The sequence below is a fragment of the Prunus dulcis genome, chromosome 1, assembly GCF_902201215.1.
Source record: "Prunus dulcis chromosome 1, ALMONDv2, whole genome shotgun sequence".
Lineage (NCBI taxonomy): Eukaryota > Viridiplantae > Streptophyta > Magnoliopsida > Rosales > Rosaceae > Prunus > Prunus dulcis.
Genome location: NC_047650.1, coordinates 33,223,066 through 33,235,640, shown reverse-complemented (window position 1 = coordinate 33,235,640; position 12,575 = coordinate 33,223,066). Strand labels below are relative to the sequence as shown.

Sequence of the window (12,575 nt, the reverse complement as noted above, 5' to 3'; positions counted from 1 at the left end):
AATGACGCCTTTGTCGCTTCAAGAATTGGCTATTCTACATAGTTTGGACAGTTTTACCCTTAAATTTCACAACAACATTGACAGAACCTAACGGTTGGATCAAATGAGCGATTAACATAGAGTTTATGTACCATTTGAACTAATAATTTAATTTAGGGACCAAAATGTAAATCTCATACAAGTTAGAGGACCATTTGAGTAATTTACCCTTTCTTTTTCTTCTTCACGGAAATAAAACCGTTGAAACGTTGACCCACCCATCCTTGCGTATATCCGACGGCTAAAATAAATCTACAGAGCCACGTAGGTACAGTTTCACTGATGGTGGGACCCTTCTTGTCAATAGAACGGACTAGTTGGGAGTCTAGCGACCAAATCGAGTCGAAGACTCGAAGTTCGCACACCGCCGGCCACGCTCACTATTCACCAAAATCTCAGTGAGCCACCGTCCTCTCTCTCTCGCCATGGCCTCCGGAGAGCAACCTCCGAAGAAGCGAAAGCTGTACGAAGCTCAACCAGAGCCACCGTCATCACCGCCGTTATCTCAGCCACCGCCACCGCCACCGCAAACCCTAGCCCCTGCCCCGAGCGTCGGAGCTCCACAATCTAATGAAGAAATTCTTAATAAACGTAGACACAGAGACGAGATTCGAAGCGTTTACGAGTGCTATAAGCGGATTAAGTTTTGCCTTTCCAAGAATGACTCTGCTCTCACGCCTGAGCTTGAGCAAGCTTATCTCTCTCTCATCACTGCTTCCAGAGGTCAGTGTGACTTTTACTCTTTTGCTCCTCTTTGTTCAGATTTATTTGTTTATTTTCGTGCAAATGTTGAACTGTAGTGCTTACGGCGGGGTTAGCTGAGTTAATTTTTGGTTGCTGATAAGCCTGAAGAAAAGAAAGAGGTTATAATGCTGTTTTATTTCATGTTGTGCCTTTGGTTTCTTCAATTACTGAAACTTTAAAGAACCAGTAGTAGATGATGATTGTTAGCGTTATATAAATCTTAGTGAAGCATCAAAGGAACTTACATAATTAGGGTGTTTCTTGTGGGTTCTACATAAATTTGCATTGCATGAGATCAAATAGGTAGCATGGGAATGTTCTGCGAACAAAGTAGGTGCTGTTTAGCCCATTAGTCTTATCTTTCATCATTAATTTGCCTATGTTCAACTACTTTGCTTCAAGCTGCTAGTTAGATTTTCAGACCAAAAAAAGCTGCTAGTTAGATGCGTTGGGCCCTGCACAAGTGCTTTAATGAATGAAAGAGAGAATAAGCAGCCTTCATACTGTAGATTATAAATTTTTCTCTCCAATGTGGTAATCCTCAGGCTAACTTCACAGGTTGTACGAGTGTACAACGTATTGTGGCTGATCTCATTCCTCGATATGCTTCAAAATGCCCAACTGCTCTTGAAGCCGCAGCAAAAGTTGTTATCAATATGTATAACTGGAGCATGGCGGTAATAAATAGAGGAGAGGATGCTGAGAGTGTTGCATTTCAGACAGCTAAATCCTGTATTCTTGGTCTATCTGATATTTGTTGCACTGCTTCTTCAGTGGCACCAACATCATCTGTCATTCGGGGTATTTGCTCTACAGTTTTCCAGAATGTGCTCACCTTTTTCATATCCACCTTTGAGGGAAAGGATGTCTTTATGATTGTTGGGAAAGAAACTGTGAGAATACAAGATTCTTCTGAGATTTTTTCTGAGCTAAAGCATAAGATATCAGATGAAAATGAATCTTCACCGATTAAATTATCCAAGTTATGCGCTCTCAGTTTACTCTGGATTTTCTTTTGTTATCCTAAAGAATTACTTTCAGCCTGGTTCGAACTCTTCAAATCCAGTGCATCAGACGGAGTTCAGAAAGGGCAGTATTTCCTAAGTCAAATGACAAGCAGGCTTGATAATGATGGTGGCTATCCTTCTGATAAAACTGGTGATGAACCAAAATCAAGTACAGGTTATAGTGAATCTAGCACCAGAAGGGATGAGGTTAGCTCTGAGCAGCTAGCATCATTTGGTGCCCAAGTCTGTGGAGTTGCATCTACAGTTAAAAACAGCTGCTTGTTAGGACTGGTAATTTTTCAGAGCTGCCCTGCGTATTGAATGGATGTCATGCTATTAGATTCTGAGTTTTAGTACTGATATAATTTGATAGTCTGCCATATAAGCTATTAATTTGGGAGATTGTATATTAGTATTTTCAAGAGATTGAAGAAAATACTGGGCACTGACTCTTGTTTATTTTTAACAGAATTGGGGAAATCTTTTTATCTAGCATTGTTTGTATAACAAAAACACATAATATGTAATTTTAGGGTATGGTAATTAGTGTATGGATATGCATGACGGATCAAATGCATCCTTCTTTCCATGTGTCCTGGAATTGCAACTCAGCTCAAGTTCAATGCAACAAATTTCGTTAGGAAAGGGGTTGTTGAGTTGACTGAGTTTTAGAACATTAGGTACTTTATTGCAATAAAGTTCTAAACCAAGACATATGTAGAGGGGATGTGGTAATTTGGGTAGACACCACTAAATGGGGATTTTTCACATTCGTATAAAGGTTATTCTCGTACATCTGACTGGTTTTTAGAAATAAGATGTGCTTAGGTATTTGGTTTGAAGATAAGGTATCCAAATTATTTTTTTCCCCTTTTGATTAGTGGTTTGATTATTGTTATTCCTTTTCTGGTTTTGCTGATAATCTCTTGCACTGGGTCGTTTTTGTTATTGTTTTCCTTTTTTCTTTAAAATGCAGGTTCTTAGCAAAGATCCGTCATTGCGAAGTTGGATATTCTCAAAGTATAAGAAGTTGTGCAAGTTGCAGTCTTTCAAGGCGTTATCTGATATTAAATCTTCTTTGGAGGATGTCTTTAAATCATTTGTAGAACAAATGGATGTAGAAGACAATCAGGTGGATAGTGATGATGATGATTCTGATCCATCCAGATTTATTGAACGAGCATATCTGGTGCCTAGGTTCTCTAACCAACATGAAACCTGTAGTGAAATATTTGGAAAAGATAGTAATTTAAGGCCTAATGGTGGATCGTATGATGATGTTTATTCTGACAGAGTTTCAGGCCAACATCTGAAACCTCGCAGCTCTATAATCCCTCTTGAAACTAATATTGTGGGTTCCAATCAAGACAGTGGGGGGACAAGGTCCACAAACTGTGAGATGAGGGAGCATGGAGATATGTCACACGGCAGGTCTTCCGTGCCCAGGGACCTAATGAACCACCAGGTGCTTTCACCTGTCACAAGATCTCCATTAGACTTCAGGAGTAATTCATTTGATGGGAGAAAACATGTTCATCTTGAGAAGAATCAAGATGCAATGGATTTTGGATCACCTCTCCAGAGATCTTCAAGTGGAGGCGTAAATAGTTCTTTTGAATCTCCTAAACCTCATCTGGTGTCACCATATACTTCCACACCAACTCAACCTCATTTGGTGTCACCATATACTTCCACAACAACACAAATTGTTTGGTGCTCTGATGGGGATACTGGAGCCATGGATATTTTCTCTGCTTCTAAACAGCTCTGGCTGGGTTTCTCAGGATCTGATGCATCTGAAGCTCATGTAAGGTTTCAGTTAGAGAGGTTTGGTGTGATAGAACAATTTATTTTCTTCCCAATCAAAGGATTTGCCTTGGTTGAGTACAGAAACATTCTGGATGCTGTAAAGGCTCGGGAATATATGCGCGGACACTTTCCTTGGCACATAAAGTTTATGGATATAGGACTGGGAACTAGAGGTGCAATGAATGGTGTTGCAGTTGGTTCTAGTTGTCATGTTTATGTTGGAAATGTTTTAAGCCAATGGGCCAAGGATGAGATTCTGCATGAATCAAGGAAAGTGCTTTACAAGGGTCCTTACATGATCACTGATCTTAGCAATGAAGGTGCATTACTGATGGAATTTGATACCCCTGAAGAAGCTGCTGCTGTAATGGCACATCTCAGACAACATCGCAAGGAAAGGAGTAATTACAGGCCACCATATAGTGCAGGGCCAACTAATGTCGTAATATCTCAAATTGATGGTGCAAGATCTGTGCCTACCCCTACCCACAGAAGCAACAACCCTGGAAACATGTCTAGTGGTCATGTTGCTGCACCATTCTCAGTAAATCATGACAGCCATCCCATGGAGCTTGTATCCCCTAGAGTAAAGTCTGAGAATCAGGGGAATTCAGTACAGAGTGGGTATACGTTTCAGTCAAACCGAGCTGTTACTGGCAGTACAGAGATGCTTGAAGCTGGCACCCAAAAGGTTGATGGTTATGACAATAACATAGCTGTGGTGGATCCTTCACAAGGAGGTGATGAACTTATATATAAATTTTTTTTTTAAACTTCCCCCCATCCCCTCTCCTTTTCTTTCCTTTTGATACTAAGGGAACTGTATATTGGATGATTTTACTCTAGGTAGTCATGTTGCTTCTCATGCCACTGAACAAAACTGGATGTATGCCAAACCTGGAACGGAGCTGCATTCTGCACCAGGGAGCATTCCATGCATTCCTGTGCCAACACAGGGACCCTCTGTCCCACCTCCACCCCAAATCCAATCATCTCCATTTATACGACCTATTTACCTCCCTCCAAATAGTTCCTGGGATCCACGGGGTGTAAATCATAATCCTCCTTTGAACCCAATCTCACCAGGTGTAATGCCCAACAGTTTTCATGGTAATGCTATTGTATCTCCCTTCATTCCTGCTTCAGTGACTCCACTTGCACAAGTACAAGGAACTCCAGCACAGCAATTTGACCAAATGTTTTCAGTTCCGACAGTGCCACCACCATTATCATCTCTACCACCTCCTCTGCCTGAAATGCCACCTCCATTGCCCCCATCTCCACCACCTTTGCCTCAATCGCAGCCACCTTTCGTTCCTCCTCCTCCACATTCACCTCCTCCACCTCTGCCTGTTCCAGAATCATCTGGAGTAGAAATTCCTGGACGATGCTTGCAATATCGGTGGCAAGGAGTGTTGTGTAAAAGTGGTGTTCAGTACTGTACGGTTTATGCATCTAGGGTGGATTCTGATATTTGCAAATATTCCAATGCCATTTCAGAACCTGTAGAGTAAGGACTTATCTTTTCTTTAGTTCCCTTTCTGGAATCTCATTAGGGTTTGCATATATCAGATAAATATCTATTAACAATTTATGACTAATTTGTTCAGATGGCCTGCTAAATTAGACATGACCAAGCGTACAGATTTTCGGCATGTGAAATCAACATTTACTAGCACCCCACCACATAAAGTAAGTCAGTGAATATATCTCTCTCTCTCTCTCTCTCTCTCTCTCTCTCTCTCTCTCATGTCGAGGAATGTATTTAATGCCTGTGTCTTTGGGTACCTATATTTTTCTAATTTCTGGTTTATAAGGCCTTCAGAATCAAATAAATATCATATTGAACAGCTTTGCCTTTTATAAGATGAGCTACAGAATAGTTTTTCCATCACACAAAGAATGTGAGAATTATACAGTGTTCACTGGTTAACCTCAATGGATCATAAATTGGCATATGGTGAATCCCTGGTAAACTGGTTGTCATCATAGCTACATATAATGCCAAGGATGCTGATAAGATGTAAATGATTGGTCAATATGATATTTATTTGACTTATATGGCCTACTACTCATTCAGTAATTTACTGAAAAAATTTGTGTTACAAACTGAGAAAAATTGATCCCCGGTCTACCTTACCGAGTACTGACTTAATTGACGGGAGGGCCGAATTTCTACATATTAATATAAACTTATTTTTCTCCTTTTCCTTTCCAAACCTTATTTAATTTCATTGTCCTTCTTTTGCATCTGATGCAGAGGGAGGTATGTCGATTAATCCCAGCTTCTGCAGGCGACCATAAAGGCGTAAGTTACTCCTTGTTATTTTGGTCCTGTAGTTATGTAGCCTCCTCTGTCTATTAAGATTTTGTCCCTTTGATAATGTGATTGTACTCTTTAGACAAATCATGTTTCAATTCATAAAGGTCATTGATCTTCATATTTGTACATAGACTTTATCAACAAAAAGTGTAGTTCAAATATTTGGACATGGACTTTACCACACGTATTAAGTCTTGCATTACTGTTGTCCAGTTTCAGGATTTCATTTCGTACCTGAAGCAGAGGGAGTGCTCGGGCGTGATAAAGATCCCTGCCGTGAAATCCTTATGGGCGAGGCTTCTCTTCATACTTCCACATTCGAATGACACTTGCTCCATGCTCTCTATTGCACCCACTCCACCGGATTCCCTCATTGCTTTAATATTACCTAAAGAAACCAACTTTGAGTGGGTTTGATATGATCTTAGTTTATTGTATGGCTGGAAGTCTGGCCATACATGTGCTTGCCGTGGCCTATGGAGTATTATTTTCAGAACACAACACTTATTTGTTATGCTTATTATACTAGTTGGTGATGTATTGTTTTTCAATATTTTCATACACGGTACAGAATCCAGCATACTTTATAGGGATCAATCTTTGTTTCAGCTTAGCTTAGCATGTAGATCGAAAGCATTTTCTCACTTTTAGACCCCAACCTCTTTCCCCCTACCTTCCCCTCCTTTGTAGCTCTCTCTCTCTTGAAGGATAACAATTTCCTATCCCATTGCATTCTCATTTTTTTCCTCTCTCTACATGTCAAGTAGCAAAGGAGGAGAGAGATACGAAGAAGTGACCAAGGCAACATGAATAGGGCCAAGATGGAATATTGTGGCTCAATGAGCCCACAAGTAACACAACACATAAGCCTGAACCTGATGCAAAAATGCTTAATTTTCTTTCATAGCCCAAAGAAACATAGAAAAAATAAATGGTTAGAAAAAGGGGAAGAAAAAATGAATTTGGCAAGGGTAGACTTTGCTGCTCCGCCTGGAGAAATTATAAAATAGTACGGATGTGAGTGTTCCTCAAGTAATTCAGGCTGGGCGCAACTAAGCGCCAACCTCTCCTAACTATTTTGATTTCCGATTGACCCGCACATTTACTCTCACCTATCTTTATTCGAGAATTCGATCGGCTTCTTCTACAAAGACATGTCGAACCGGCACGCTCAGACAAGGCAACCCGGGAACAAGGGTTTCGCCAAAACCCAAAGGGTCTTCGTCCCCAAGAATCAAGACCAAAATCCAGGCCCTAAAGAGCCCACGCTCTCCAGCTCTCTCAGGCAATCGCTTGCCACTCAATCCAATGCCGAAACTGCCACCGTTGCTGCTGCGGCGCCGTCGGCAAGTAGGGTTCGGATGGGAGAGAAAGGAGAGTGGGTGTCCAGCAGAGCTCACGGTGGTAATTTCGTAAATTACTTGCCCCAGGATGAGGCGGTGGCGGCTGGGCTCGGCGCCGACGAAGGTGGATTGGATGCCCTGCAGTCTCAGAGAGTTGTGGATCTTCTTAACAGAGAGCTCTCTCGCTTGCTCAAGTTGAACCCGAAGGAGTTCTGGAGACAAGGTGCGTACAACTTAGTTAAGCTGCAACCTTTTTAACATTGATAAGCTTGTTTGTCACACAAAATTGTCAATTTAATAGAAAATTTGTTACCATTTCTGTTATCATCCCATCTAGTTTTCCAGTTTTTTGTTGTTATAATTATGCTTGTTCTTGTGATAGTACCATTAATATTTCACTGTTGTTGTTCCTGATACCCATTTTTCTCAGTGGCTAGTGATACTTCCTTGCATGAATTTCTGGATAGCTTCCTACAGTTCAGGAGCAGATGGTATGACTTCCCTCATCGTGGAGCCAAAGAAATGGTGGCAGGGGTCATTGTTGGGGAGTTCGAATTAAGCCGGCGTGTTTTTATGGCATTGTATCGCATGTAAGTTTGAGCTTGCAGCTGTAGCTTCATACTTTGTTAGTTCGTTATCGTTTTTTTATATTCACTACCTCTGTCATTATATTACAGATCCTCTAATAGGGATCCCGGTGCACGTGCTGCTGATAGTCTCAGTCCAAAAGACCATGAAGGTGTGTTCTCTCTTCTCTGTAAATTTGTGTTCATACAGTCTGGTGGGCAAAAAAACCCACTTTTTGGAATAGGATTGCTGTAGCCGTTAAAATAATGTGAATATTATTATGTATTACTTTGGGTCAGCTTCCTTTGTGCAGTACCCAATGTATGGGATAACTTTTGTGTCCAAATTAGAGCTTGTGGGTGCTTTTAGGTGTATCATAGAAGTCTGCATCTATGTCCTATATTTGCATTGAAGTTGAACATATCTTATTGGAGAAAATATGATTAGGATGGGGTTTTTTTATTGCTTTTTTTTCTTTCTTCATTTGTATCATATCCTAATGACAGTTTTTCACTAATTCCACATGTAGTTCTTTTGCAGGAGAAGAAGTTGCTTGACCTGCCTAAGTTGCTAGACATCTGTGCTATATATGGTCATGAAAATGAAGATTTGACCAGTGTGTTGGTAGGCATTTTTTATGAATAGCGCCCTCTCTCTCTCTCTCTCTCTCTCTCTCTCTCTCTCATTTTTTAATATTATGTCTTTCAGGTTGGAAATGCAGTGAAAGCACATACTAGAATACATGAAAATTTGACTGCAGTGGCTTCACATTTCCTTAGCATTGTTCAAACAATGTATCAACGTAGCAGTACAGCTTTGGAGGTATGCCCAGTGCCCACTAATCAATTAATTCAATAACAACATAGTATCTTACACCGCCAAATCATCTGTTTTTAGTTAAAGTTCCAAGATGTCAATTACTTCCGCCGCCGCGCGGGGGGGGGGAACCGCGGGGCGCGGACCTCTTGATTGAAGCTCTGTTCTGAATAATGAGAAACAAACATTTGCAGCCTAATGGCTATAGTCATAGGTTTTCATGACCTCTACTTTTTAGACTTGAGGAAACTTATAATGAAGAGAACTCAGCTGTTGTATAATGTTGATCAAAATTTCCAGCCTAACAAATAACCATTAACTCTAAACATGTTTGTATTTCTTTATTCCTTATTTAGTCTAGTTTTTACTGGTAGTATTTACATGTACTTTTTCAATTAAGTAGCTTGTGTGCATTTCTGATACATGACGGAGGTTTTTCCAATATCATGTACAGGCCCTTTTTTCCTCTGGAAACCCTGGAGACCAGGGACCCAGCCTTCTTACTGATCTATTGGAGGTGAGTTTCTTTCTATTACTTTTTTTATTGAACATATTGGGACAACCAACTCCTTCCTACACCTTCTCCCATCCAGTACTTACTTTAAATTTAAATTAATTTCTTTCAAATATTAAATAGTGGGTATTAATTTGGATATGTTCTGCTGCATGCTGTAGAAAAGTTTCTTTTGTCAATATATCAATTAATTTTTTACAGTAACACGTGGTATTGTACCTGGAAGTTCTGTTGAACGAGTTTTAGCTACAAGTACAGCAAAGGAACTCATTTAATAAGGAATTCAAGGAAATCATTACTTTTCCTTTTTTGGGTTGGATCTATGATACTTTCAGTGGATCCTTGCCATTTCGGTTTCAGCTTTTTCAAGAGATAAGGATGTTTACATGCTTATGGTACTTGTGTTAAAAAAATTCTCCTTCTTTGGTAGGTTATGGACTTCATAAACGACGCAATTGTATCCATGGACGCTTTACTAACTGCCTACGAACCATCAGCTGTGTTCTTTTTGTGCCCTGTTGAAACGAGGTACCTTGTTTAGCATTGGGTTTTTCTAAATTTGTGGTCTAAGCATGAATGGTAGTAGCTGTATTCCACAGTAAGAACATGTGAGTGCATAAGGGTTTTCAGTTTTTACCATTTCAGTTTTTACCAGCCTGTTTTGGTTCTTTGTCTAGGATTTTTATAGTGGAACCTGATAGGTTGGTAAATCGTGTGTTTTAGCATGAATGCTGTCAAAAGTTTCAATAATAAGGAAATAGTATATCTCTCTGTCTATGCAGTTACGGGAACGACGCATTACTAAGCACTCTAGCAAGGTTGCATGATTCATTACTTCCATCTTTGCAGCGTGGGTTTCGAATAATTTCAAGTTCAACAGCTTCAGAAGATAAAATGGTGTCTAATATTGCTATAAGTTTGAAAATGTTGTCAATGAGAATCGTCAAGTTTGGTTGGAAACTCTTGGACTTATGCTATCTAAGTGAGGAGGTCTTCAAAGATAACCTTCCCATTCCATCTGCTGCAGAGATGTTCCCAGCCAAAATAGAGGATCCTTTCATTAGGGCAGATATATTGGTTCAAACTTTAAGAGAGATTAACGGAATTTCAGTATGTGCTCAGGAAAACCAGAATAGGCAAACCTTTCTTCAAAATGTTGAGAAGAACTTCAACATTTTGAGCAAAATGGAGAACTTACAAAATAACAGTAAGGGATTACATGCTATTACTGTTTGTTTTACTTGTTCTTGTTGATTACAATTTTCCAGTTACTAGGTCTTATATGTATCAAGATAGACATTGTATATATGTCATGAGATGCATTTGTTTTGGAAGTAGCAAATAATTGATCAATGTTATTGATAAATACAATAATCCTTGCATGATTTGTCATAGAATTCTTACGTAGTAAGAGAAGTTATAAACTAGCAAAGTATGCTGAATAAATTGTTTTCTTAATCTCTCTCCACTATTATATCGATATGGGAGTTGATTTCTAGATTTTGAGACGGTCATTTTCTCAATTAGGACATTAGGGTGTTGGGGAAGAAAGGAGGTAAAATGAAATTTCACAATAATTGGTGTCTTATAAAATTTTTATATTCGGTTATCAATCGGAAAATATTTACTATGCGTGATTGTTTTTTATTGGACAGTTAAGTATAATTAGCTTGATCTTGAAGAAGTAAGTTATATGAAGTCAACTTCGTTCATGCAGGATGGATAGTCATGGATGATGAACAGCTAGGGTATGTATCCGGGATACTGATGAGTTCTCACAAAGTCATTGTTAAGGAGCACCCCAGTACGACTGTCCCTTTAACAAACAACAAGGTGCAAATAGATGAAGATGTTGCAATTGTAGAGTCCAGAATCAGTCAAATAAAGGACCTCTTTCCTGATTATGGCAAAGGGTTTTTAGCTGCCTGTCTAGAAGCCTACAACCAGAATCCTGAGGAGGTGATTCAGAGGATTCTTGAAGGAACACTTCATAAAGATCTGCAGTCCTTGGACACTTCACTAGAAACAATGCCAGTATCCAAGAATGCCACTGTTAGTAGGAATGATAAAGGGAAAGGAAAGCTAGTTGAATTTGCAGCACCACCCGCCACTAATACAGTGGCCGTTGCTAGGGATAAACCAAACAGCAGCTCTTCAGTTTCATCTTCCTCTACACAGGGAAGGTTTGTTAGGAAGTCTAAAGAGGACTTGCCTGATTCTGATATCCTTGATAACAGAAATGCAGAGTACACAGCAAAAACTGCTGCTCTTATTTCGAAGTATGAAGATGAGTATGAAGATGAATATGATGACTCTTTTGATGATCTAGGTCTGAGTGTTGCAGATTCAGGAGTCGGGGAAAGTGAGATATTTAGTGAAAAAAGTAGCTCAAATATGGGTAGGCCTTTTGAAAAGCAAAATGAAAGTTCATCTCAAAGTGCTCCTAGTTCAAAATGGGGCTCCAGGCAGAAGCCCCAGTATTATGTCAAGGATGGTAAGAATTACAGTTACAAAGTTGCAGGTTCAATTGCAGTTGCAAATGCTGGTGAAGCATCATTAATTACAGAAGCACAGCAGGACATGATTCATGGCCTTGGTCGCGGCGGCAATCTTCCTCTTGGTGCGGTCAAGAAGCTGACGGAGTACTCTGAGGAGCAAAACAAGCAGTTTGATATTCCTCAGATGGAAGGGAGAGGGAGAGGGTTTATTGGGAATGCCAGGGGCAGAGGAAGGAAAGGAGGAAGACAAAGGGATTCCAGTGAGGAGCAAGATAATAAGCAAAATGATGCTTCTGAAGTTGAAGGCCAAGAGAATACCGAGAATCAAAGGGGAGGAAGGGGAAGGGGACGGAGAGGAGGCGGAGGGGGAAGAAATTTCAGAAAGGACAGGGCCATGAATAAGCACTTTTCTGGTTTAGGTGGCTCTTAGGTATACAGGATTACAGTGATTATCTGCCCTACTTGTAGTTTTGGGAATGGTTTTAAGCATGAGATCTTTCGAGAGTTTCAAATTACTGTAAATTTTGGTTACATCGATTAATTAATGAGTTATATGCATCAAAATGAAGGATTATCGGTGGTTTTGAAATAACCTGTGCCTTCTCTTGTATCAAAACCATTAATGGTGCAAAGGCAGTCTATTTTTATACATCCTGGTAATGAAGCAATATTCCCTTTCTTTCTTTCATTCTTATGTTGAACAAGTTGTAAGCATAGCTCCCAATTCCTGCTCAACTGGAAGAGTCCCAACAAAAATATTTTGGGCGGGTAAAAAGTAACTATTACGGAGGGAAAGTGGCCCAAGATTAAAATAATCAGGCCAAAGCAAATGAATTTTTTTGGACAAACCAAAGTAAATGAATTCGGGCATCAGAAAATTAGTTCCACGAATTTAGGATGGCGGAAAATTGGAAA

General features: G+C 39.8%; 1 protein-coding gene across 1 annotated transcript; it reads left to right on the top strand.

Annotated features, from left to right (window-relative positions):
• Window positions 1-347: 347 nt before the first annotated feature.
• LOC117622494 lies at window positions 348-12,309 on the top strand. Its single transcript, XM_034353180.1, is given in 17 exon segments — window positions 348-762; window positions 1,342-2,081; window positions 2,767-4,339; window positions 4,446-5,109; window positions 5,210-5,291; window positions 5,860-5,907; window positions 6,136-6,329; window positions 6,452-6,464; window positions 7,050-7,488; window positions 7,696-7,855; window positions 7,943-8,004; window positions 8,362-8,456; window positions 8,541-8,654; window positions 9,103-9,165; window positions 9,593-9,690; window positions 9,945-10,369; window positions 10,880-12,309. Coding segments are annotated over 17 exon segments (6,279 nt in total). The 5' UTR covers window positions 348-464; the 3' UTR covers window positions 12,091-12,309.
• Window positions 12,310-12,575: the final 266 nt, after the last annotated feature.